We start from the raw sequence: 27,245 nt of genomic DNA, 5'->3' as shown, positions 1-27,245 counted from the left end.
AGTGCAAATGGATGCATGGATATATCGACTTCTTCAGTTATTGTTGCATAACAAAAAAATCAGATGATGACTGCAGTTTATTATGGCAGCTTTTACATCCACAGTGAAAAGTTGTCTCTATTTTTTTTTTAAAACTACATAACAAAGTAGCAGATGGTGAGTCTATAACAGTGACAGTTATTGTCTTATTGCCCTTTCTGATCACAATGTGTCTTTCCTTATCTGCCTTATCATAGAGTTAAAATCACAACCTTCACTCTGTTGTTGATTAGAAAAGTAGGTTTATTCACATCTACTGAATGACATTATCTTCCAGCCTGATCTAGAACTATAACATTTCATAACCTGTAAAAATTTTAATACTTTGCCAGATTCCATATAACACAAGTTGTCTTTCACAAACAGTTTAGTGGATCAATTAAATCTTTAAACTTCACATGTGCTTGTTAAATCATTGTTGTAAGCCAGAGCTGCTACTATGTTTCTCGCTCTTGTCTCCTTAATAGAAGAGACATGGGATAAAGATGATAAAAGCTGGCTGAAAAGGCAGTTTTAAGGACTGCTGTCATGATTAGAGTTTTTTTAATAACCAAAATGTGACCTTTTTAAACAGCCACTTTACATGACATGTGCTGCATCCCTCAGTGCTAAAATCATGTTAGCACAGTGATTTACCCAAGCAAATTTTAAACTATGCAAATCATATTCAAATTGTCTTGTGACAGAAATTAGTTTTTTCTCGTTATCTGGTGTTAATTTTACATTTATGCTGTTATGCTTTGTTGTAATCTTGTCCTGATCTGACCATATAGATTAAAAAGATGAATGCTTTTTGCTTTTGCACCCAGTCAGTGACATTCAACCATAATATTTCAGTTGCTATAGATTTGAATGTTGCTCAAATAGAGTTGTCAAAGCAGCACAGAGAGAGAAGGTTCCTCAGACAGTGCTGTTGAAAAGAGGGAAAGGGAAAATCCTATGCTGAGGCACTGTGCCAGTGTGTGTAAGCTAGATCTCAGACAGAGGAGGAGCCTGCAAGATATTTAAATAGCAGTCACTTTTACACTTCAACACAATGAGCCTGTGTTTTTTTCTTTCAAATACGATAATAGAGCAGAAAAAAAAGCATGACCTGTTTGCATGTGGATCAGCTTGATATCATCCAGAACGAAGAGGCAAAACAATTACTGGTAAGTCACATTACTTGCATGCACTATTCAGAGATTTCAAGATGACTTAGTCTTTTGCTAGAATTGGCTTGAATAAAAAACAAATACAAAAGCCAAAACATCAGCACATACGTGTGGGTGAGAGCAATGATACTGTGCATTTCAGTGCAATGATCCATTGGTAATTTGATTTCATTAGTCAGGGAATTATTCTTCCATCTTTATCTTAAAATTTGATACATGTTATGTTCCAGTTACTTTATTGTATCTGAATGTAAAACTGTTTAGCAGCCAGCAAGAGATGGAGATATATTAGGATATTCATAAAACAAATGTTATATGAACCATCACATTAGAGAGAAATAACGCTATTAAAACATGATAAAAACGATGAAGTGCTCAAAGTCCCACCAATAAGGGCATATGAGAGACAAAATATGCATCAATAAAAACAAAGGTATCTCTCAATGAGAAATCCACCTTACTTAAGCCAGGGTAAAAGCAAGTAAGAGTATAATTTCTGCTCAGGATAGAAAAGATAGATAAAATTAAAGAATCAGTCAAAGTGGAACTTTTTGTCCATAAAAGTACTTTTACTTTCATGTTTCTGTGCAGTATTTTTTAAGTCTATAGGCCCAGTAGGCTATGCATCCAGGTACTCATGGAGTTGTTTCAACGTGAAGAATTTCTAAATGTCAAAAATCCAAATAAAATTAATTTATCTAGATCATTTTAACGTTTCCAATGCAGGTAACGTCCCGATAACGCTTCCCTACTAATGAGTATAAAAACATCTAAAACACCAAAATAAACATTAATTTCGATTAACAAGATTATTCATTTAAATTTTGATCAAACTTCGACAAACAGAATAACCTTTTTTATCTTTAATTTTGCTTGGTTTTTATCCGGAAGTGCCTGTTGTTGTTGGCGCTACGTCACAGCAGAGCTTGAAGAACATACCACTGTAGCACAAAGTCAAGGAGTTATTAACACAAGATTTAGAGATTATTTTTCAGTTGTGCAGAGTTAGATCGAAACTATGGTTTATTATTTAATAAAAAAATATTTTCTGATTGGAAACACGGCATAGTATTTTTTAAAAACTGCAGTAAAAGATTAATGATATAGTTCTTATATTCGTAATCCCCCTGCTCCGGGGGTCAATACACCGAGCTGATGTTGCCCAACGTTTCCCCGTCATAACTTCGCGTGTCGTAGTTACTGGTAGCCTTTAGCATACTAACTTTCTTAATCATTAACATGGACTGAACGGACTATGGTCGTTACTTTTCACATGGCAGGGCGGTGGAAAAGTTATTTAAATGACGGTTGCATGTGTGGAATTAGACCGTGTCGTCAGCTTCATCGGAACAGGTCAGTTAAAAGAAGAAACAAAACGTTAGGTAACACCGCACGCCTGTTTAGTTTCAATGAAACAAATGTAGCTAAGTTATGTCCACTCCCGTTGACGGAAGAGCGGTAAAGTAGTCTAAGTACACAGTAATAAAATGTTAAATTGAGGTCATTTCATTGTTTTAATAGCGTATTTTACCTTTGTAGATAATATTGTACCAATACTACGACATTAATAGATTATATACATTCTTGTACACAGTCTACCAAATACGTTTCATACTGATGGTCTTCGCTCGTGTAGCGTTATTACAGCTGTTTATTCGATTTCAGTCCTATGAGATTAAACGATCAGAAAAGCTGGTATACTTTATAGTCTTGTAAATAAAATTTTCATGAAAGTGCCAAAGTGCAGTCTTTAAAACAGAATATGCTCACATAAACTCAATGTGTGACATATACGGGAACTCCACAAACATGCAAACTTGACATAAAGTGCTTATTGCTGACTGTGTTAAAACAAATTTAACTCCAAAGTCCCCTATTTCCATAAATGTAATTTTTGCCGCATATATCAAATACTATTACTATTTAAAAAAAAAAAAACTTTTTTATCTTTTCCAGTGAAAGGGGAGAGACTGTGAGCAGTGACCATGAAGGCTGTTTCTCAGTCTGTTTTCACCAAGGCGAACAAACTGTCTTGGTTGCTCCTGACTCTGTTGATATCTTGGACAGTCTTATGTTCAGCAGACTTAAAGCAGACAAGATGGCCATTATACTCCCAGAAGCCAGTTCTTCTTGTCTGGAATGCCCCAACGCAGGATTGTACCCCAAGATATGGTGTAAGTTTGTCACTGGACCAGTTTGACGTTGTGGCATCCCCCAATGAGGGCTTTGTCCGGCAGAACCTAACTATCTTCTATAAAGAGCGTCTTGGGTTGTATCCCTATTATGAGCGTGGTGGCACCGCAGTTAATGGAGGTCTTCCACAGCTTGCCAGCCTCGCACAGCACTATGAGAAGATGCCTGAAGGTGTGCAGAAATATATCCGGGAACCAGAGGCAAAAGGTTTGGCTGTGATTGACTGGGAGGAGTGGAGACCATTATGGATACGAAATTGGGAAACTAAAGATATCTATCGAAAAAAATCTCGTGAACTGGTGGCAGCAAAGAACCCACATTGGACCCCAGAACAAGTGGGTAAAGTTGCACAGCAGGAATTTGAGCTGTCGGCTCGCAAATTCATGCTGGAAACCCTGAGACTTGCCAAAAATTTGAGGCCAAATCAACTGTGGGGGTTCTACCTGTTTCCAGATTGTTACAACCATGACTACAGAGGTGGTCTGAAGAACTACACAGGGCGCTGTCCTGCTGTAGAAATTGCTCGCAATGATCAATTGAACTGGTTATGGATGGAATGTACGGCATTCTTCCCATCCATATACATTGGCTCTGTGCTCAGCTCTACACATTATGGGCGCCTCTTTGTCCGAAATAGGGTAAAGGAGGCGATGCGCCTGGCATCTGTTGGAGATGGATTGGCACGTCCTGTTTTTGTTTACACCCGGCCTACTTACATCAGTCAGATGATTGTCCTAACTGAGGTAAGATTGCTCGAGCATCAATTCATGACATGAAGGGAGCATGAACGTGTGATAACTAGGTTGTCAGTTATATATGGAACCATTGGATAGGAGTATGCAGCACTAAGAGACCACATGTTGGTCCCATTAAACATATTTATATCATCTGCGTGGTATGTTTATTAAGGGGCTACAAGATAGTGAAGTCAACAATACTTAATAATGCTTCAGCTTGGATTTAGTTTGACACTGATAGCATCACTGTTGCTGCCATGAGGAAGAAGGAAGGATTAAAATGCAATTGAAAAAATGATATGCTTTTCTTTTTGATAATTTTTTTTGCATTATTCCGTATGGCAGACTACTGATCACTTTATGTGAATGTTATTAGATGGATCTGGTCTCCACCATTGGTGAGAGTGTAGCACTTGGAGCTGCAGGTGTTGTATTCTGGGGGGATACCTCCTATGCAAGCAGCCGTGTAAGTGCCATTTCTTACTCTAAATTCTGTGCTGAATAGCCTAGGTTTTTTTTAGAGGTCTGGAGTTAACATTCTTGTTTTATCTGCAGGCAAACTGTTTAAGCCTTGACAAATATCTTCAGGGAGCGCTGGGCCGGTACCTGCTCAATGTGTCTACAGCTGCTGAACGGTGCAGCCAGGAAGTGTGTAAATCCCACGGTCGCTGTCTACGCAAAGTACCGGACAGTGACGTGTACCTTCATCTCAGCCCTTTAACACACAGCATCACAAGCCAGGGCGGCCAGCTGAAGGTTACGGGCAGTCCTGGCCGAGCTGAGCTGGATGTTTTTCGCACACATTTCCAGTGCCAGTGCTACAGCGGGTACAGGGGTGAGGCCTGTGCAGAGAAAGAAAAAGGGCAGAATAGAGGCTCCTCTGTCTTAGGGACCTGGCCTCTGTGCCTTTTACTCCCACTAGTACTCTTCACCCTGCTACACTGAGGAAACTGAGAAGTGAAACTATTCAGTATGTCTACCAACCAAGAGAAGGGCAGTCCAGATTTTTCAGCATGAAGGTAATTAGTTTGTTTTCACTAATGATACTGATTCAGTAACAGCAGCAGTGGGCATATCTGCCAGTAAGACAAAGATTTTATCCCAGTCCAGTGACCAGCTGCACTGGCAGAGCTCCAACCTCAGGAACTCCTCATTGAACTAATGCCCATCCATTTATATTGTAGCTGTATATTTTATATAATTAACAGCATTTTGTTGTATTAAATAATATTAAAAATAATAGTTTCATCCAAAAGCCTGTTTCATGCTCCATACAGACCTTGACCTCCAGAAGGGGAGGTCTTTTTCACTCCACATTTTTGATTTATTTATATTCCTGGTGGGCAGTATGATAGGAAACCAAGATGTAATATCAGCAAAACTGGAAGATAACTTGATAACAAGCTTAAAATATACTTAACACAGAAAAATGAAGGTGTTCTACACATGCAGATTACTACAAAAGTTCGTGTTTGTCAGTAGATCAAGTATTTAACGCTTGTGAATTACACTAGTATTTCATTATTATTATTATTCCAGAAGATGGAGCAATATGGTCTTGAATATTTTTGTTGTCATTGGCTGATAGAAACATCATGGCTGGACCTGCCTGTTTCAGTTCATAACTGTGCCTTAACTAGACTACAAAGTGCATTTTATATATGGTGCTCTTGTTTACAGTTTTTTAAGGTGTTCATCTCAGCCCCCTCCTGAGAACAGTGTTTGGTTTTTTTTATGTTGTTTTAGTTCATAGTTCTACTATCTTGTACAGCAGTTTGTGTCAGCATTTATTCTGAGCTTATATGTATTTCCTAGACTGATGCCAGCTGATTGTTTTCATGTATGTACAGTACTTTCTGTATTTATTCTCTATGGCAAAGTATTTAGCTACCTGAAAGCTGTTCTGGTACCAGTGTGCGAGTGATCAGCTGTGCTGTTATAGACAAACTGAAAAATGGGAACTCACACAGATTGTATTGCAATAGATTATTTTATGTATGCTGCAAACTTTATCTATTTTTGCACTTTATCTGCTTAATTGTTTAGGTGGATCTGGCTTTAATTCATGTTTTTAAGAAGTGAACTGATGGGTTGCAATAATGGGGCCTTTGTGTTTTATTATTAGTACATGACAGTACGTTGCAGTGTTTTGATTTTCTTTTCAATTAATGTGTCATGTCAAAAACACGTTCCACTGTGAATCTTTCCTAGAAGAAATGAATACCTATCTCTTCCTTGCCTTTTATTCTAGTTAAACATTACAATAAGGTGTTATTTTTTGCTTTGTCTTAATATGTCGTTAGGTTTGTGTAAAGAATCAACGATGTATTATAATCTGATTTGGAAAAAACTGTCAGACTTGAAATATACAAAGACAAGATGTCTTCCATGTATAATCACATTTCATTGTTTCAACATATGATGCCAATGATCTTTAAAGAAATACCAAAATGGTTTTAACATTTCAATGTAATACTCTAATCAGCCGTGACTGCTTTTCATTGCTTACAGTGTGAATATCAACATAAGATTTTGAACTTGAGAGAAGTTTTGTAACTATTATAGGGATTTTATTGGAATCAAACATGATTTCTGCTGTGTTAAATAAACAATGCAGTGTCTGCCTGGGGAGTGAAATGATCAGAAACCTTAAAGTATGAATTTGTATTTTTAACTTATGTAATTACATAACTTTGCTTTTGTACCACTCCATGAATTGATTTTAGAAACAGCCTTGGCCTTCATAAGGAAATTACCTTATTTTACATACCTTATTCTGCCTTAATGTATGGATGCTTTGTTTGAAAACAGATCAGAACAAAAAGTTTTGTATTTCAAAACGTTTTCTTATCATCTTTCACACAAGATGTTTAATTAGGGGAATTTTGATTTATTTTTTTCTGAGTAGAATTATTGTTTTCTGGGTACTGTATCCTACAGGGATTCCATCCATGTAAGAACTGTTGTATTCTTTGTGGAAAAATATTAAAGAATTTGAAAATGTAATGTTTGAATCCACTGTTTTGCTTTTACATTTTCGAAATAAACTTATTAGAAACAATAGTTTTTGTTTTTTACTAGGGATGCACCAATAACATATTTTTCCCATCCAAAGTGCAGACATGGCTCCAACTTTAACCGAACCTCCTTATTACTGCATATTTAAAACAAATTTGTTTCACAGTAGTTTTGATCTTGATATGTTTTGCTTAGTATAACCCTGGTATGGTGGTTTTACCACATGAATAGTTCTCCTACCTTAATTACACTGAATATGTATGATTTATTCACATGAAGTAAGTCATAACATTTTTAGTCTTAGTAATGTCCAAATAACTCCTAGTTAAACTGTCATGGGGCATTGCAAATAGTCACAAGTGTTTATAGCTTTGGTTATACAACATTAAAGGTGCATTATAATACAACCATTTCACTTGCCAGGAACTGAAAAATGAGTTATTACTAAATTTCAGAAGAATATGCTCCATCAATTGCATTTGTTGTATGCTATACTGGATTATTAATTGTAAAAGGGACAATTTCAGAATATGGAAAAATTACTAGTTACTAAATGTGAAACATACCCTGAAGGTTAAATTAAGAGTTTTCTGGACATTGCTAAGAATAGAGATGTTATGCGTTGTTTCATTACAATAGACCATACTTATTCAAAGTAATAAAGAGAGAAAAACTATTCCTGTGGTAATACATCCTTATAAGGGCCATACTAAGCAAAGCATATCAAGATCATAGTTAATGTGAAACAACTTCCTAACTTAATGTTAATATGCAGTAATAAGGAGGTTATTAAGGGAAAATTATTAGTTAGCTGTTAGTTGTGCATTTTTCATCTTGTAGAATGTGGTACAAATAAGCTCTTAATAATGACTACTGGGCAGCTAGTTTGTTACAAATTAGCATGCTAATAAGTAGTTAATTAATAGTTAGATCTGTACCTTTATCTAAAGTGTTACCCATTTATAACATAACTTTAATCGTACAGACATATAGTCTTAAACAAATTACATGTGTTTTGGTTTTGTCAGCGCTTCCACAGGACGTGACGGTATGTGTTGCTGAGTGTTGTTGTGCAGCTTTTAATGTGGTCCGGCTAAAACAAATGCTGTACACTGCGGTGGTTGTATGATGCAGCAAACGAGTCATAACATTTCTAAGCCTTTCGGCTTAATCTTTTAACGCTTTACTCGCAGTTTAAATGATATTTTTTAAGTTTAACGAGGATGGAAGAGATACACAGATAGTTCACTGACCGTCAAAATGAACATATTAGCGAGCATTAGGCTAAGTTCACTATTTCTATCAGTTAAAAAAGCTAGCTACTACTAACGTGGACGCGAAGCCTTTTATCAACATTTAGCATCAGCAGCAGCCAGACATGTGGAAGACATAAAGATTACGCAGAAGGTCTCGTCTCTCTGTCTGTGATCGTGTCAGTATTTGTCTCATCTGTGTAGGTATGCCTCCCTCTGGAGCTACATCCTTGCTGCATCCAATCCCCTGTCATTTCCCATTGTATCCAACGCTAGCTATGAGATACCAGTGTAAAATCGAGCTAATGTTAGCTTTCTTGCATATTTTGGTTGAATTACATTGAACACTTAACCCCTATCCTACATAATGTTTCACCCCTCTTTAGGGGGATTAACTATGCTTTAACGGATTACATTTCGTGGGGTCTATTTTGTGTCTGTTTCTTTTTCTCACCACTCATTTCCAACTTCTCCCAGATCTTACATCAGGAAGAAATGAATTTCCTTCGTAATCGTCTCGTTGTCCTGGGCCTGGTGTTGTTGGCCACATTGCTACTGTACTTGCTGCTGCCCTCAATCCGCCAGGGCAGCATGGAGCCGTCTCTAGAGGCTCAGAGAATTGGGATGATGTCTACTCCAGCAATCCCAACCATCAACGTGTCAATCCGCACCGGACAGCTTCCTGGAGACCCTCCACTGTTCTTCAGGGAAGCTCTACCTATTGATGGTGCTGGACGACAGATATTACCAAGGTGACCCAATAATAGTTAATACATATTAATGCATATTTTCTGATTATGTGCTTTGTTCTTGTTATCTTTATTTTAAAACAATGTTACTAGACAAAGAAAGTCAGCTGTCTACACGCACCAGAGTTTTGTAGATACCACTGTAAATGCTTTTTTCTTGAAAACTTGTGAACAGGAAGTAATCAGAAAACAAATCTGTCTTGGCAGGCTGCAAGTGGTTCTTCTCCATGGCCAGGCATTTACGTCCAAAACCTGGGAAGAACTTGGCACAATGGCTCTTCTGGCAACTCATGGATATCAGGCCTTAGCAATGGACCTACCAGGTATGCCCATAACTAAATTACACACAAAACGTCTTCATATGTATGATTTTGGGCAGAATTATTACCACAACAAAAATACATATGGCGTTTAGGTTACTTACTGGTGTTAGATGACTGAAAGGGAATGTTGTATAGGTTCCTACAAAAACCAGAGCTTCACATTTTCATTTGCTGGGTTGCCAAGTGTGCCAAGACATTTATGAAGATGGCATTTTGTCTGCTCAATCCCAAGTTGTATATTTGCAGATAATTAAGTAAGACGGTACTGCAATTAAGTGTTCTCTAGCTAATGGTCTCTGCCAACTCTCATCACAAGTCCAACCAAAACTTATTAAAAAAGGGGTCAAGTGAGCTTGGAATTTTTCTTCTTTTTAGGGTATGGAAAGTCACCAGACTCAGAGGCTTTGAAAACAGATCAGAATCGTGTTGACCTAATTTCAAGGTTCATGGAGTCCCTGGGCATCAGGGCACCTGTGCTTTTAAGCCCTTCCATGAGTGGGCACTACTCCATCCCATTCCTCATCAAGAACAATGCTCAGCTACACGGCTTCATTCCCATAGCACCAGTCGGCACCCGAAGTTACACTCCACAGCAGTACCAAAGTATTCCAGTAAGTATCCTTGGATAAGTAATAATAATAATAATAATGTAATCGTTTTGGGATTTAGAGCAACCATTTTTATTACTACTGAAATTACTTTTGTGTGAATTGTTAAAAAAATACCTTTTACAGTTTCTAATAAAATCCAGTATAACACTGATGTTCTTTGGGTTTTTTGACTTACCGTCTTCAACCCACATCTTACAAGTAAGAAGTTGATATGCTTTGAAGTACAACTATGAAAACAAATACTTGAACCATAAAGCATTCGGTTCATTATTTTCCAGTCAAATTTCTGTTAATTGTCCAATGCTAGTAATTTTTTTTGTTTCCTGGTTAGCTTAGAAATATTTTCTAACAATTTACTAGTTGTAACATTAATGTTTTCTGTGGGGTCTTAAAGAGTATTTAACATTTAAAAAACTATTTAGCACAAATTTAGGCTTATAAAAGTATTCAAATGTCTTAAATGCAAGATTAAGGTGTTACATTTTAAGGTCCTTTAAAACGATTCACCAAACATGGCTGTTATTAGTTTTTGTGCTTTTGGTTTATATTTTATTTTAATCAAGTTATGCTGTTTTGAAACTCTGACTGATATTCAAAATTACTATAACTCAACTATAGTAGCTATATTTTATCAGCCGCAACAGTAAAGTGGTCATAGATATGCTAATGCTTCAAAATCTAATGCCATGTAATTTTTTTTCTCAAAATGTAAATGCATGCGGTTCTACTTTGTATTTTCAACTGAAGTGCAGAACTTGTTAAAAAAAAAAAAAAAAAAGTTTCTCAAAATGCTTCAAGAAAGCTAAAGGTGCATACTACAATAAGAAATAGTACTGGCCTTTTATATGTTGTTAAAGTTTTATCCTACAATCAGCACAAAACATTTACTAAATCATGTCGCTAATGTAACCAGTTAGAAATTATAATTGCGATAGTCTTAAAATTTTTAAAGAGGGTTTTGAGAAAAAGGTATTACGAAGTATTACATTTAATGTCAGATTTTCTGTCCATACCCTGATAAAGAGCATGCCTAATTGTGAAAATAAAACAAAGTATTTCTCTAAAGTCTTGTTATTATATAGTTTTATATAATAATCTTTGTTGTATGAACCTTTTTCATATTTCTGTCACTATCACTTTCTTTTTTTAATGATATGCAAGTTTTGACAATGTCCAGCCTGATGGTATTCTGCTCCTGTTTTCTTTTTAAGACCCCCACCCTGATTGTTTACGGAGCTCTGGACACAAATCTGGGTGCACAGTCCCACAAGAACCTCATACAGCTTCCACATCACTTTGTGCTTAGGTTAGAGGGAGCCCGCCACGCTTGCTACATGGACAAACCCAGAGAATTTCACCAAGGATTGATTGACTTTCTCAGTAAACTAAAGTGAGATGAATAACTGAGAATAAGAAGAAAGAAGAAGACAAAATAAGGAAGTGATAAAATGGTGATGAATGAATATGAAGACAAAGTGTTGATCTATCTTAAGGACTGAGCTCTCATATTACTTCCTGAAGCAAAGGACATTGTTGTGGGAGCAGAGTGTACTACATGACAATGGCATGTCAAATCTTGTTGTAACAGATAATAGTATTGTATTCCATATGTTTCCATATAAGCACTTTTTTAGTTTCCTGTACAGTCACTCAAAATATGGAACTTGCTCACATGATCTTATTTCAAAAATAACTTAAGGCTTGTACAGTATAGTGGGGACTTTTATGTGTTTTATGTTTGTCTTTGCATGTAAAACCACTGAATGTGTTTCCTTACTGTTTCCATTTTTGTAGGTGTGGTGTAGGTCTCTGCAAATATGCAAATGTAGCAGGTGTCTGTGTTTGAAAAGCTTCTGTTTGCTACTCATCTGACAGTTTTTATATTGAGAGCTATTTAACATCCTTGCTGTCAAGAAAGGTCTTGTTGTATTTTAACAGGAGTACTGAAAAAAAGTTTAAAAGAATATTGAACATACAAGTTGATTAAAAACACATGTATGTATATATTGGAGATAAAGTTAGATGTAATATATTTGCAATACGTTTGGACAATCATGCAAAGAACAAACTTAAAAAAGGACGAATATGCATAGCTTAAAATAATAATAAAAAAATTGTTTAAATTGTTTGTATTTCGGTTGATTGATATATATAGAATGAAGTCCAGAGATATTTTAAAAATATTTCAGAGATCTTATTTTAGGTGAAGCTAGTTGTCTTTGTTAAACTAGAAACGGGACAATTTCATGTTATATATTTTCTCATTTTACTTAATTTTATTCTGTTTTGTTGGGTTTTTTTTAACGTAACGGTAAACCTCCTGGGCCGGGTCTTTTATTTTGAAGGTCAATCAGCTGCTGTCAGCTTAGAGGAAAGCTGCTCACCTGACAAGCACGTTCACGGCACAGGGTGAGTACTGTTTGTCATAATATGTTAAAGAAAACTGTGATTCGTTAAATTTACGTTGTTCGCTGTCATGAAATCAGCGTTTGACGCCCCATACTTTAAGCTAGTTAGCTAACGGCTAAAAGGAAGCTGTAGCTTGTTCTGCGGCTCGCGAGAGAATAATAAGTTGACCACAAGGCGAGCTAGCAGTTTTAGCATCAGAACTGATCCTGCAGCAGCTGCTGTTTACAGCTTCGGCTAATGTTTATGTGATCAGCGAGCACCCGAAGGGTTTGAATAAACAACCATCGGTATAAAATGAGCTATTAATTATATTGACTCGTTCTTTCGGTTGAGGTGAACAACTCAGAAGGCATTTTTTTTCGACGAGACAATCTAAAATGTTTAAGTTGTGCTTGCTATGCTACTTCATGTTTTTTTTTTTAAATGAATCAACATTTCAATCTGTGTGTCCTCATAGGGGTAGATAAAGACCACCATGTTGCCTGACAAAGATGGTCCAGGTGTGGGAGGCGGACAGAGCTCACCTGAGGGAGAAGACCCCTCAGTGAGTCTTTTTAGAGAGTACCTCCGCCTCAAAACTGTCCACCCAGAGCCGGACTATGGTGAGAAATCTTCACTACTGTGTGCTTCGATCATGGCCATGTCCTTTTGGGAATATCACTGACAGATTTCCGTCTACCAACTGTTTACGTCTTAAGCTGTTTAAGGAGGGAAGAATTCAAGTTGTAAGAATATTGAAAGGAAACTACAAGGTGTTGATTCACTTACAATTTGTATAATTATCCCAACATTTCACTTTAGTTACCTATGTTTAAAAATCATCTTTGGAAAAGTGTAATATTAAACCATGTTAAAGTGTGACTTCTATGCTTCCGTTTCACTGGTGTCAGTTCAGGTGCTATGATATGTCAGAGTCCAGTTCTTATCCGTGCCTGTTAGACATTAAATACTTCCAGTTATGTAACAAGCTTTGTGTCTTGAAACAGCCAAAAATTGAGCTGTTCTGGTAAGATAAGACATATTTTTATTGATCATGAAGGAAATTCTCCCTGTGATTGACTGGCAACCAGTACAGGGTGTACCCCACCTCTCACCCCCTGCAACACCAAACCTGATAAGAGGTGTAGATAATGGATGGATAAAGAAAGTCTTGAAAGAGAACACTAGACAGCATCAAATATAAGTGAACTACAAAAATTTGTTCAATTAGATTTTGTAGCAGAGGCAAAAAATGACTCCCACTTTCCTCGGTAGAATCTGTAACATACAGTATAAAATTGCTCTACCTGTATTTCAAGGAAATTTTACACAGAAATGCAGGCAATATAAAGGAATTCTGTCCTGACACAAGCAGCAGCTGCACCCTGAAAATTAGAAGAAAGACGAGTTAGATCGGTTTCTTTTCTGCTATTGTGAGAAGTCCTGCCCCTTTTTTGATTTTGTTTGGCAAGTGAGGAAGAAGTGACAGTGACGAGTGCAATGCTGTTCCAAAATTTAAACGGTTTTCAACCGAAAGCATTTTAAGCGTGGCAACAAGAACAGCTGATGCTGAGGGCATTTTTTCTGGCCAGGGCGCAAATTGCTCATGACACTGGACTGCATTTGTTTTGAATTAGAAATGAACGCTGCCAGCGCTTAAAAAAGCTGGCCATGTACACAGGCCCTTACTGTTGGAAATCTGTGATAAGGTGGGTCTCCTCTGGCAGGAATAAAGCAGAGACTGAACCATATAGCAAGGTAATGGATACTGATGAAGAATATGTACTTTGCACCCTTTAGGACCACCTAAAGTCAAAGGTGAAAAGTCTAACTCACGGGATGACCTCACTTATTGTACAAATGTGTCTCACATCAAAAACTTTCAATACAGGCAGTGACATCAGCTAACAACAGACTGTACTGAGATTAACTGCTCTGCGAGAGGAGCGGGGTCATTTCCCACTGTGGGCTGGTGACATCACATATTTGCCCCACCCAAATTAAACCCAGCCAGGAAAGAGATGAAAAACTTTTTGACAATCGAAAACCAAAATTTAGTTACATGTAGATCTCGGTGTTTTCACATGTTTACTGCAACAGTATTCCAACATATCTAGTGTGTTAAGACACAAATTTTGGATTTCACTTTACTAAGTACAAGTACAGTTACTCTAGTTAAAACATACTTAAGTAGAAGTAAAAGCATTGATTTCAAAATGTACTCAACAAAAGTGCAAGTACCCAAAAAACTACTCAGTTACAGTAATTTCAGTAAATATCGTTAGTTACTTTTCAACCATGGTTCTGATTGAGTTTTTTGGGATGTTACAGGGTTACAACAGGGCTCAATTACCACAATGCCCACTTTATAATATTGAAGAGACTTTTCTGCTCTGTTTGTTAATTTACAGATGCTGCTCTAAAGTTCCTGGACAGGATTGCAGGGGAGCTTGGGCTACCCATGAAAAAGATTGAGGTGTGTGTCAGAGATTGTAGTAACTTTATGTACAAACAGAGTAGTGTGGAAGCAGATTAGGGTCATTTTTGATGGAGAAAATATTTTTGGGTAAGTCGAGATTAAATCAAATCAAATGACAAGAAAAAGTCAAAACTTGTTTTTACTAACAGCCGATCATAGACATTGTGTTTATGTGGCAAAGAGAGGATCTCTTTGTTGTTAAATCCAATAATGAGGTATAATTTCATATATTCATTGATATGAGGCACAAGGTGTATTGTAGAGACAGTCAGGTCCTCTGTTATTGTCTTACATACTTATGCATTAGCAGGAGACAGAACAGCTTTGTCTTCCTCTGTCTGATCACCTGTAGAGACGCACAGGTGACAGACTCAGCCTCGGTAATGGGAGAGCGAAGGGAGATTCATCAGTTGTTTATTGATCATTGTTTGTTGTGGTGGGATAGACAACATCAATATAAACAAATCTACTGACATATCTGAAGGGAAGCATACATGAAAAAAAGCACTGCATGAAAGCAGCAATGAAAACATGGGGATTTTTATTTCTAAATTCCATACAAAAATGTAATGTACGTCGTGTATATGGCGTTTTGCAGGTAACATTTCCTTTATGTATCATACACAATAGCCTACTGTTAACTAGAGTTTCCATTTAACAACATGTGACAAAGTGTTCATTTTTTGCCTTTTTTAACATTTTGTCATTAGCAGCAACTTGTCTATGATCAATAAACGAGTGATCAATCTCCCTTCGCTCTCCCATTACGTAACGAGGCTGAGTCTGTCACCTGTCTGATCTACAGGTGATCAGACGGAAGAGGAAGAGAGACATGAGCACTGCTGTGCTCCTGCTAATGTATGAGTATTTAAGACAATAACAGAGAGTCATGACTGTCTCTACAAAATGCTTCATATCAATGAATATGTGAAATTATACCTCATTATTGGATTTAACAACAAAGAGATTCTCTCTTTGCCACATAAACACGCAGCGTCTATGATCCGCTAATAAAGTTTTGACTTTTTCTCGTTATTTCGACTGTAATCTCGAAATTGTGTTTCAACTTTATTCTCGAAATTTCGACTTTATTCTCGTCATTTTGACTTTATTCTCATCATTTCGACTTTAATCTCGACTTGCCCGAAATTATTTTCTCCATCAAAAATGGCCCCAATCCGCTTCCGTAAAAGTAGTAATACTTTTTTAGAAGGTAACCTTTTTCTTGATGTTCCCTCTGCCTCTAGGTTTGTCCAGGCAGAGTCGTTTCCATCATGACATGGGAAGGGACGAACCCTGCCCTGAAATCCATTTTACTGAATTCCCACACAGATGTTGTGCCTGTTTTCCAGGTATGACCTCCACCTCTGTTTATGGTTAGAATCCTGTTTTTATCTGTATCAGACATGAAAAAAAAATGGATTTGATATGAATCTCTTCTCCAGGAACACTGGAAATACGATGCTTTCAGTGCTTTCAAAGATGCAGAGGGCAACATTTATGCCCGGGGAACACAGGACATGAAATGTGTGACTATACAGTGGGTATAAACTGCATTGATGACTTGTTACTAAACAGGATTTGTGCTCTAGTGTTGTTGTGACCTTTACTTTTAAATCTGTTTTCACTAGCCCCTCTTAGCCTGTACTCTGTCAGCTCAGACTCTATTTCTTATAAATGTCATAACACTGTTGTGTCATCTTTTATTTGCAGGTACATCCAGGCTGTTCGAAGACTGAGGGCAGAGGGGCGGAAACTGATGCGCACTGTGCACTTAATGTTTGTTCCTGGTGAGATTTTTTTTTTCCCTCCTCATCTACCTACTTATTTTGTATTCAACTTATTTGACCCCATTAAACCTCTTCTCTAGTTAAGGTGTGTTTACTGATACCTGACTGAATTTTTGGTTTGATCAGACCTTCATAAGGATAACACTAATTTGTACTTTTGATGTCTTTTGACACGTCAATATTTGGCAGATATTATCATGCCAGTTTATCAGAAGTGTTTCCTTCGGCTCTACAAAGAAATAATGGCTTCTTTTCTTTTGTTTATGTTATTTGAATCTTCTGACAATAGTTTATAGCAGTTAGAACAGGAGGGAAGTGGGTTTTTAGTGACACTCACCTCTCAGTGTTAAGGTGAGCCTGGAAACAAGGGGTACATCGGATACAGAAGATAAGACCGTCTTACGTTACTGGTCTTAAACCTGGAGTCTGTCATTTTGCATTATGTCAGTTAAGTGACGGTTGATGCCGGTCCGTAGGCTCCTTAGGCTGGCAGCACTGTACTCCCTGCTCAGAAAATATGACTGTCTCAGGTTGCTATAGTTACTCCTAATGGAGTAACAGCTAACGGCTGCTGTGCATTAATTTGGATCAGTGTAATGATTTTTTGACCGGAACTACTTGTGAAGTTCAAACAGCATCCATATATATCAGATGTTAATGGACACCAGTGGAATTTCCAGACCCAATCAGAATCGAGTATTCACCAAGACCGTGGTAAAATAAGATTTCAAGCACAGCAAAACTTAAAGTTAAAAGTGAACAAAGTCTAATCGAGGTAAAATTATGCTTAAAACTGGTTCAAATGATACTTTTAGAACAGAGCGATCTGACGGCCTGGGACAATAGCGACACATGCGTAGCAAAACTTTTTTGATCAGAAAGAAAAGAAATGACTTGAGAACTTTGTTTCATTTTATTCCCTTTGTTTTCTAGATGAAGAAGTTGGGGGTCACAAGGGAATGGAAACATTTGTGAAGCATCCAGAGTTCCAAAACTTAAACATTGGCTTTGCACTGGATGAAGGTAAATAGATAACTGTTTGCACCATCTTTCAAAGTGTATAAGTCACTAAACTCTGAATGTCAATCAGTTACTTGAAGTGAAGTCAGTAATTGTTTTTTACTTATTTGTTTAGTTTGCAGATGTCTGATGAAATTGTATATCTAATATTCCCTCTAATCCTTTCTCTAAATTGGTTTTCCAAGAACACTATATATGACTGCTTGTTGCCATAGCAACAACACACTTAATTGTTACTACATCGCCTATTAAGCGGAATGAAGAAATCCATATAAAGGCATCATTTAAATTCATGTTGTGGATTTATCTGTATCAGAGGAGTTGTCATATTGATATATATCGACAAGTGTTGTTTTTCATGTCCATTAGAGGAGAATAAACCAATAAAAATCTATTTTCTGTCTAAAATTTGCTTGGTATTTGAGTATCTTCATAAAATGAGGAATTACTAATGAGAGTATTTGGGGGGGTCTTAAGTCTTTAAAATTCCCTGAGCTGGGGTAGAATTAAAAAATGCACAGCTCAGGGTGAATATCTTGGCCTGGGACATTATGTGATATCTTTTGTTAAAAATGATTGTTTATTATGTCCATTCATATGTACATTTAATTCTGTTGGGAATTTATTAAGTCATATTACTGTATCCTAATTTAACAAGATCCACAACCACATCTATAAAAGAATAATCTTCAAAAACACTGTGACATTCATGTATCTAAATTTAGTCTCTGGTTGTGGAGGTGTATATGGTGCAGTTGCTGAACTGTATGCTGCCAACTTCTGTCCATTTGCTCAGCAGTATGTCCTTTTTTCCTTTTTAGGTTTTCATGTGTTGAATGTGTTGTATTTTTCCTCCTGTGCTTTGTAGGTCTGGCCAACCCTAATGAGGCCTTCACCGTCTTCTATGGGGAGAGGAACCCCTGGTGTAAGTAAAAACACTAAAAGAAAACAACTTTTGTCAGCTTCTCAGATGTTTAAGGGTTATCAACTACATCTTAAATCAAGCAGAATAACTTTTTTTCTCTCAGGGATCACAGTCCACTGCCCAGGCAGCCCAGGTCATGGCTCCAGGTTTGTGGAAAACACAGCTGCTGAGAAACTGGTAAGTGTCAACGCTATGAAACCAGTAATACAGCTGGTCCAATTTAAAATGTCAGACAAAATGTCACAGACTGATCAGGGTCACTGATCATATTGTTTCCTCTCTCAGCGCCAAGTCATCAACTCCTTCCTGGACTTCAGAGAGAAGGAGAAACAAAGGTGAGGTTGACATAGAGAATGTGCAGTTATATTTTCATCTGTAGTAGGACGGGGCCCCTCATAAATACTGGTGTATATAAAACACAACACATGATCCACTTTGTTATTCACCAAATCTTTGCCTAAAGGCATGAATCCCAATTGGCAGTATCAGGGCAAAGTTCCCCTCTTTACTGCTTTTCATCCAGTTGTAAAAAAATGATACTATGATACCGTCTTTTAAAAATGTTCTTCTATGGTAGTTTTGACACTGCAATGGAATATACTAAAAGAAAACCCTAGCAGTTATCAAACATTTAATTCTAATCAAGAAGTAGGATTAGTAGAATATATAAAAGGACAAAACAAGCAAGCAAATGCAAGATGCCACACTTAAACTAAGCCTGTTTGGTTGATGAGGATTACATTGTATGTTATCATTTTCCTAAGCCTTTTGCAAAATATTCAATCTTTCTTTCTCTATTTCTCACCCAATAGGTTAGAGTCTCTATCATGAGAATATTGGCATTGATTGAAAGTCATTGGTTCTGGTTTAGTGTGTGTCTTTAGCTAGTTTGTTGAGCTGGCATTCTTGACAACTGCAAGGAGAATCCCTTTTTTAAACTGTTCTATATGTTTATATTCGGGTTTTATGCCTTTATTTAAGAGACAGGAAAGTGGATAGAGTAGAGGCCTGATCTGAGCTACCCACTTCTAGGACAACAGTCTCTATATGACATCTATATGAGTGCACCGCTACAAGGAGAATTTTGACCTAGTATTTGCCTCATGCAGGAGGCCAGTAGTAAAATTCCCAGGTATAAGCAAGACACAGTGAAGGGATTTCATAACATAATGTACACCATCCCAGAACACTGAATTTAATGCAATTCTAGAAAACGTGTGTGTGCTTTGGTTTAGTGTGGTTGGATCATCACCAGCATGGCTGTTGAACATCAATCTTTTAACTTTCTAATTAAGCGTGTAATGAAGTACCCCATTTGATCCCTCCAAATAAACTCTCTCCATCTCTGTGATTATGCCATTGTTCAAATTGCTCTCTACATATTAAATCATATCATTTCTGGGATCTTTTTATTTATCTGTCTTTTCTGTTTGGCCTTCCAGTACAGTGTGGACACATTAAACAACAGCATAGAGTTGGCACAGAAGAAGGCATTTTAAATATACATTTTAACTTCATCAAAGCAAGAGTTGCTCTAAAGGATCTGTTAGTGTGTTAATGGCTAGTTAATGATATGTGAAGCGAAGATGCAGAATTCTTGTTGAAAGCTTTGGAATTTGAAAAGTCCTGTTTCATTTGCTTCACCTGTTCAGCAATAATCTGGCACCTGTGTAAAGCCTGTTTAACAGAATAAAGACACTAACATGAAGTGAATGACTACTGCCTGAAAAAAGGCTGTTTTTACGTAAACATAATCGAGTCAGAAGCTTTCAATTGGGATTTTAATATGTGTAATATTAAAGTTTCAGAGTAGATGTTCAGTGGATGTCACACTTTTGCTCCAGTCCCTTTACCCAAAACAAATCTCAGCACTCCCCTTCCTACTCCACCCTTCCCTCAGTGCTACAACCAAGGATGGATCTCCATCAGCTCAGATGATTCAGCTCTAATTACTCTCTCACTCTCACTCTAATTTCTTTTAAGTGTTTCAGACCAAACAATGTATTTTCTGTAAGAAAAACAGGTCCAGGAGATGTGTGGGTCTCCTTAAATGGTACAAAATGCAACTATTATGCCTCTGTGTCGCATTGCTGTTTCTTTTCCCCCACATGCAGGGCTAACAGTTGGAGAGGGAAGGGTTCACACAAAAAAGTCATGTATGAAATGTAGTTAAGCCTCTGAGCAACACTAAGGCTAAAGGAAGCACAGTCCCGTTAGTGTAAACGCAGAGCTGGGAACAACAAACCCATAGGTAGTTTGACTTGACTCCTTTTTTCTTTCCTTTTTTAAAATGTTTACATGATGAATGGTTTGGTTAGAACATATTCAATATCTCCTGTATTCAGAATGTGAATTATTGTGCATTTAGATATACATTTTGAGAAATGTTTCTTGAATAGCACAACCTCAAGATGACTAAATTAAATCTAAACAAAGTTTTGGTTATGCAACAGCTCTCTGTACTCACTCTATCCAGAGCACAACAACATACTTAACAGGAAGATTTCAAGGGAATTAATAGGAAATATAATGAATTTGGCCCCTAGTCTTTAAAGGGAAATGCTAGGTCATCCCTTATTTGTGTTTGTGTCTCAGAGACAGGAATAAATATGAGAGGAAACAGTGACTTGCTAATTAGTTCTTTTGTAACAGGAGGAAGAGATGCTGTCAATTTCTTTGAAGTTTATTTTTGGTGTTCTATTTTAGGCTCTGTTAGTGTAAAGACAGTGATTTCATGACTGCTATTATTGTTCTCAGGCTAAATACCAGTGAGTGCTTCACACTAGGTGATGTCACCACAGTGAATATGACAATGGTCAAAGGAGGCGTGGCCTACAACGTCATCCCAGCCGAAATGGACGTGAGCTTTGACCTCAGAATACCACCTACAGTAAATTTACAGGTATGTGAACATACATGTCAGTAGAAATGAAATGTGTTTCTGTAGAGTGCTTTCATGAGTGTGACCTGAAGTCCTGCAGACATCTTATTCACATGAAGACGTCAGGTGTTGAATGACCACTGGCTCGATGTTTAACCTTCTAATTGTCATAATTTCTCCCAGGACTTTGAAAGGCAGATCAAAGAGTGGTGTAAAGAAGCAGGAGAGGATGTCACATACAAATTTGCTCAGGTCAGTCCATCAACATACTAAGATTAAAAAAGTGAAATTGGTTTGTCCTTGTTTTATTGAAGAGCTTAGATTCACTGTATTATCACGTCTCAGGGCGAAGTGATTCAGTGTTATATTATAATGAATACCTTGGATTCCTAATTGATTATTCATTGTCTTTTAAACTTCACACTTAGCAACTTGTATTGAAGTAAAAGTTGCAGCTGAATTTTATATTTCAGAAATAAGTCATTTTTATCTTGTTGCTGCCACTTTTGTGCCTCTGAGCCACTATGGGGGTGGTTTATTTATGCACATGTCTTTCAATACTGTATATAATGGAGCATTAGTAATCTAAAGACCCTAACGCGTCCTTTCCTGTTTGAGTTGGCTGGCCTTCATTTACCACATGTAGACAAAATCAGTGGCATATTCTTAACCAGAAGGGTATATTCAACTGCTTCCCTAATACTTGTGAAAAATGTTGAACGCCACAGTCTTCATTCTGACTCAGTTACAAGACTTACTTTTACTATCTGTTCCCAAAGAGCATCATGAAATGGGTTAAAGGAGTTTCAGGTACGCTGCTCCTGCAGCCTGGAATCTGCTGCAAGAAATTTTGTGTAGTTCTTACACAGCTTGTCTCTAAATATTTTCAATATTAGATTACAATTAAAGTGGATAACCTGAAAAAGTTTAGCATTAAATGATACAAGCTCTATAAAGATTTTACACCCTCTCTTTAAATTTTGTACAGTGAAGGAATACAATAGAGTTTCCAGAGCCCACTCTGGTTAAGATTCTGATAGACACACAAACAGTCAATAGGGGTCAAGATAATCATCTGCCAATTTTATCATACCAGCATGACTTTGAATAACACTGTTTTTATACAAAAGGGAAATGGAGAAACTGAAGTTACTAAGGATGTACCAGAAGAGAAATGTAAAGAAATATGAACTGAAGCACATCTTGTAACCAGCTCAAATACATGAAGGGAGTTTAAGCGAAAGTAATGATGGCATTCTTTCAGACACTGAATATTGTTGCTAAAATGGGCATGGTCAAATAAATGTTGGAGAAACTGCAGTACACAGTTTGGCAACCATACCCACATTTTATGTAGCCACCAGGTATTGATGGAAGGACACAAAAAATATCTTTTACAAACATGCCTGGTGCTCCTAAGCTTGAAGCATGTGCACATTTCTCCTTATTAGCCTAGAGACACGCCCCTTTCATGCCCATATAAGGGCATGACACTGCTATGATATGTGCAAACACAGAAAGCACACAGGAGTAGGAAGAGAAGGGCGCGCCGTGTCGCAGGCAACCCACGTTCGATTCCGGCCCGTGGCACTATTTCCTGCATGTATCTCCCCGCTCTCTTCCCTGTTTCCGACTCTATCCACTGTCCTATCTAATAAAGGCAAAAAGGCCAAAAATAAAAAAATAAAGGAGTAGGAAGAGAAAAAGTAAGAGATCAGTAATGTCAGAATAAAAAATAAACTGTAAAAAACAACCACAATACTGAAATATTCCGACGTTCTAAAATGGATATTGTGCCTCTCCAAAAGAGCAAAAGAGGAAGATTCAATTACATTTTCAGCACCAGTAGAGGGTATTTAATATATGCCACAAGCACATTGATTGGATGTAATCACAAGTTCAGATGGTGTTTTTATCAGAAATGATGGGCATAATACCATAATAAGAAAAGGATGCATTCCAGATGATTTAAAATGTTGTTAATCTTTTAAATTTAACTTAATTTCAACACATGGAAAAATAGGATATGCCCTAAGACTTCAAAAGAAATGTTTTTTACTAGATGGAAATTTACTGATCTCATACCAATGCAGTGGGATGATCTAAGTATGCTTGTGTACTTTAAACTAAAACTTCTAAAGCTGTACCCTTTTCCCCTTCCCAACTCAGCCATATGTCACAATTGAAACATATACAAATGAATACAAGTAACACCTCCCTTTTTCCTTCTTTTTCTGTATTTATGTTTGTCCAGACTTAAATTCATCTTTTTTAAGATGAAAAATTGTGAATAGAATTGTACCAGTTGCTGACACTGAATCAAAAACTGAGTTTAACAAAAGTAGACAAAGTTGGTTGGCATTTTTGACTGATGACTTCCTGCTCTGACACCCTGGATTAGTTGATCCATGTTTGCATTTCTTTTGTGTTTTATTTCTATAACTTTATCAAGCATGCTTCCTCTCTTGGCCAATATACTCTTGTAAATTAGGTCTTTAATCTCAGTGAGGTTTTCCTGGTTGAATTAATCTAAACTGAATAAGCTGCCATCCGTTGCAGAAACATATGAACCAGAACGTGACTTCAACTGAGGAAGATGATCCTTGGTGGAACGCTTTCAGCACAGCCTGCAAAGCAATGTGAGATAATCTACACACTTATACACAACCTGTGTCTCCTCAGCCTCCGTTCAAACACAAAAGCAGGAACAAAATTACAAGCAGTTAGGCGCCAGATATGTTAATAATTCAAAATATAATTTTCTGTTGAAGCTAATGTGTGAAGCCTACAATATATCTGGCCTCAAGTCTGTGTGTGTACTCCGTTAAGCTTTGCTGAGTCATTTTACTGTCTGCACAACAGGAACTTTTCTAAGAAAGGATAAGCAAAAATGTCTCATTTTCTTTTTTTTAGAGGATCATAAAACATTTTTGAACAGTTCTTGCTGAAACATTCTAATACATTCACTCATCAGTTTTCACACCTTAGCTGCAAATATTCACACAGCTCCCACAATCCTTTTTTCTCATGTGTATAAAGAACAGCATTGTCTGGCCTTCCTTATGTTACGTGTGTCAGAATTTCAGGAAAGGCTGAGTTTCTTTCTTCTGTTATGGAAACTAAGTCTCTGTGTGTTTTTCTCCACTACAGGAATATGACTCTGGAAAAGGAGATATTTCCAGCTGCAACTGACAGCCGTTTTATCCGAGCTGTGAGTGTGAGAACTGGATGTGAAATTTGGAAATGAAGGACTCCTTTTTTTTATGTTGTGACATCTGTCATTTCGTGAAAGGTACCCCGTTTTCTCAGTTCTGTTTGAGAACATAACTTTGTTCTGTTTTCATTCCAGGTTGGCATCCCTGCTATCGGCTTTTCCCCTATGAACCGCACGCCGATCTTGCTGCATGATCACAACGAGTTTCTGAATGAGCAAGTCTTCCTGAAAGGAATCAGCGTGTTCGAGAGGCTCATCCCAGCTCTCGCTAGTGTTCCTGCCTGTCCCAATGAGGCTTAGAGAAGTCTTCATCTTTAATCCTCTCCTACAATGCTTTTTATTGATGACATTATTTCACTTGAAATATTTGCAGAGATTACCAAAGAATAATGACATATATATCATAAGCCAAAACTGAGCACTAAGCCTTTGATAGGACTAATTTTCTCTCTTGATTCTCAGGATAAAGGCACAGTAAGGTTTTATTACCAAGTAGTACTTCAGCTTTTTTTTAACAACACACTTACTGTATGTAAGTATTGTTGGATGAGTGGGCGCGAGTGTGTGCAGTATTAAAGAGATATCTATTGTGAAAACAATATTTCTAATTTGTGTGGAAAAATCTACCTACTATAATGTGTGTAGGACTTTGATTGATAATCAATCAACTTTAACTGCATTGCTTTTTTAGATGTGCTTGATTTTAACTATGATTCCACAAATATAGCTTTAATTAATAAACTTTTCTTGAATAAAAGTTTGTTTTTTGCTTTTTGTTGGTTAAACTTTATCATCCAGATGTTTGTGATCTGTGTCAGATGGTTAATTAAAGGAGCAGCAGTGCTTAGCTAGGCTAGGTTATGGAGGAAGATTTCTGACCACCTCCAGCGATTAATTTAACCTTCAAAGAACCATCTGCTCCAAGGACATGCAATCAAATTTTTCATAACTGCACCAAAAATGTGAGAGTATTAGACACTATATGGACAAAAATATTCGGCTGCCTGACCATTACACCATGACCATTACAGGGAGTGTAATTACACAGTATTCAAATACAGGTACTTTGATATAGAGTTCGCCCACCACTCTTCTTGGAAGGCTTTCCAAAAGATTTTAAAGTGTTTCTGTTGGAGTTTATGCCCATTCATTCTGTAGACCATGTATGAAGTAAAGCGCTGATGTTGGACGATATCACTCACAGCTGACTGTGAAATATCCAGCAGGGATGATCAGTGTAGTCAACATTCAGAGACATAAATGTCCTCATCTGCCGTGTGCCCAAAACAAAGGCTCAATACAGCAATCTTAAATAAACTCTAAGCTTTACTGATGGCAAGACTGAACTCGGACATAACTTCAAGATACATAAATGTAACATTACAAGATGTTTTCTCCTTCAGTGGAAAATCATTTGTTTTTTCTGCTGCATTTCTTCTTTCTTTAGCAGTTTGACAATCTTATATGGAAGCCCTGGTGGGATATGTGGGAATCCATACATTTTATTTTACTCAGTTTGCTGTGATAGGGAGTAAACCCATTTTCTTGATCTCAGTGTTACTTGTGTTATCTTGAGATTATAGGCCTGCTTTAACTTTTAGGGGTCCACGATCACGCAGGAGTTCATCATGTGCTATTTTTGTCACATGACAGCATGAAAACCAAGCCACATTTGCATTGCAATCATTTCTTGTGAAAAGCATGATCTTCAAGCTTTCTTTCAGTTTTTGTTTGATGTCAATAGACCAAGTAAAACAGAAAATATGATCATTTTAATTTGATATAAAAACTAGAAAAGCACTCGGAGAGTGCAGACCTCCGCCATTAGCCCTATCTCCCAATAGTAAAGAATCCTTCAGAAAATTACTGGATCCAGTCGGTGATACGGATCACTCCCAAAATCTGATCAGTTCTTCCTTATGCCATCTCTGCCATTTCCTGAAAATGTCATCAAAATCCGTCCATAACTTTTTGAGTTGTGTTGCTAACAAACAAACTACAAACTAACAAACTCTGCCGATCACATAACCTTCTTGGTAGAGGTAATTAATGTTACACATAAGGGACAGTGGACCATGCTGTACAGGACAGGCATTGGTATTTTTTCATAATTTCAGCATGTTGTAACTTCTTTTTAAAAATGACAATATATTGTTTTAAATAAGTTTTAAAAATCAATTTTTGCGGGGAATTGTGTTTTTTGGGGGGCCTATATGTAATACAGTAAATTAAACTTAAATATATATATAGTTTTCATTTTATGAATTTGAGGTGGTGCCGAAAATGATTTTACTAAACATGAGCATGGTATACATTTTCTGAGTGGTTCATTTTGTCAAAAGAAAATTAACAAAATGGCAAAATAGCCAGTGGACCTCCAGGGTCATCTGCTCACTGTCATGGGAAAACTATGTAAAATAAATGTATGGAAGGTTTCATGTCTGTCATGGATTGTCTTTTCCCAGAAAACC

General features: G+C 37.1%; 2 protein-coding genes across 6 annotated transcripts; both read left to right on the top strand.

Annotated features, from left to right (window-relative positions):
• The first annotated feature begins 2,382 nt into the window (after positions 1-2,382).
• abhd14a (abhydrolase domain containing 14A) lies at positions 2,383-12,203 on the top strand. Of its 4 annotated transcripts, none has more exons than XM_041782742.1 (5): positions 2,383-2,546; positions 8,872-9,146; positions 9,351-9,466; positions 9,842-10,077; positions 11,289-12,203. In XM_041782742.1, exons 2-5 carry the CDS (start codon positions 8,890-8,892, stop codon positions 11,469-11,471), a joined length of 792 nt encoding a protein of 263 aa, XP_041638676.1. In that variant the 5' UTR covers positions 2,383-2,546; positions 8,872-8,889; the 3' UTR covers positions 11,472-12,203. The 4 variants fall into 4 exon arrangements, with proteins under 4 accessions (XP_041638676.1, XP_041638673.1, XP_041638675.1 ...); XM_041782741.1 differs by lacking the exon at positions 2,383-2,546 and adding an exon at positions 8,164-8,594; XM_041782740.1 differs by lacking the exon at positions 2,383-2,546 and adding an exon at positions 8,165-8,598.
• A 223-nt stretch (positions 12,204-12,426) lies between these two features.
• On the top strand, positions 12,427-25,531 carry LOC121507518 (aminoacylase-1A-like). 2 transcript variants are annotated; one of them, XM_041783923.1, is made up of 15 exons: positions 12,427-12,486; positions 12,944-13,088; positions 14,877-14,941; positions 16,192-16,296; positions 16,390-16,484; positions 16,658-16,734; positions 17,668-17,757; positions 18,623-18,679; positions 18,783-18,856; positions 18,965-19,014; positions 21,437-21,581; positions 21,744-21,812; positions 24,120-24,199; positions 24,711-24,771; positions 24,910-25,531. In XM_041783923.1, the coding sequence occupies exons 2-15, from the start codon at positions 12,962-12,964 to the stop codon at positions 25,072-25,074; spliced, it is 1,260 nt and encodes a 419-aa protein (XP_041639857.1). In that variant the 5' UTR covers positions 12,427-12,486; positions 12,944-12,961; the 3' UTR covers positions 25,075-25,531. The 2 variants fall into 2 exon arrangements, with proteins under 2 accessions (XP_041639857.1, XP_041639858.1); XM_041783924.1 differs by lacking the exon at positions 12,427-12,486 and adding an exon at positions 12,714-12,819.
• The last annotated feature ends 1,714 nt before the right edge of the window (positions 25,532-27,245 follow it).

The sequence above is a fragment of the Cheilinus undulatus genome, linkage group 3, assembly GCF_018320785.1.
Source record: "Cheilinus undulatus linkage group 3, ASM1832078v1, whole genome shotgun sequence".
Taxonomy (NCBI): domain Eukaryota; kingdom Metazoa; phylum Chordata; class Actinopteri; order Labriformes; family Labridae; genus Cheilinus; species Cheilinus undulatus.
This window is presented reverse-complemented; position numbering and strand designations above follow the sequence as displayed.

Bases quoted from the DNA above. Each gene is read 5' to 3' on its own strand.
- abhd14a (XM_041782739.1), top strand. From the start codon at position 3,179: ATGAAGGCTGTTTCTCAGTCTGTTTTCACCAAGGCGAACAAACTGTCT. The intron at 4,130-4,499 runs GTAAGATTGCTC...GAATGTTATTAG, and splicing joins AGATGATTGTCCTAACTGAG to ATGGATCTGGTCTCCACCAT. The intron at 4,590-4,678 runs GTAAGTGCCATT...TTTTATCTGCAG, and splicing joins CCTCCTATGCAAGCAGCCGT to GCAAACTGTTTAAGCCTTGA.
- LOC121507518 (XM_041783923.1), top strand. From the start codon at position 12,962: ATGTTGCCTGACAAAGATGGTCCAGGTGTGGGAGGCGGACAGAGCTCA. The intron at 14,942-16,191 runs GTGTGTGTCAGA...CTCTGCCTCTAG, and splicing joins TACCCATGAAAAAGATTGAG to GTTTGTCCAGGCAGAGTCGT. The intron at 17,758-18,622 runs GTAAATAGATAA...TGTGCTTTGTAG, and splicing joins TGGCTTTGCACTGGATGAAG to GTCTGGCCAACCCTAATGAG.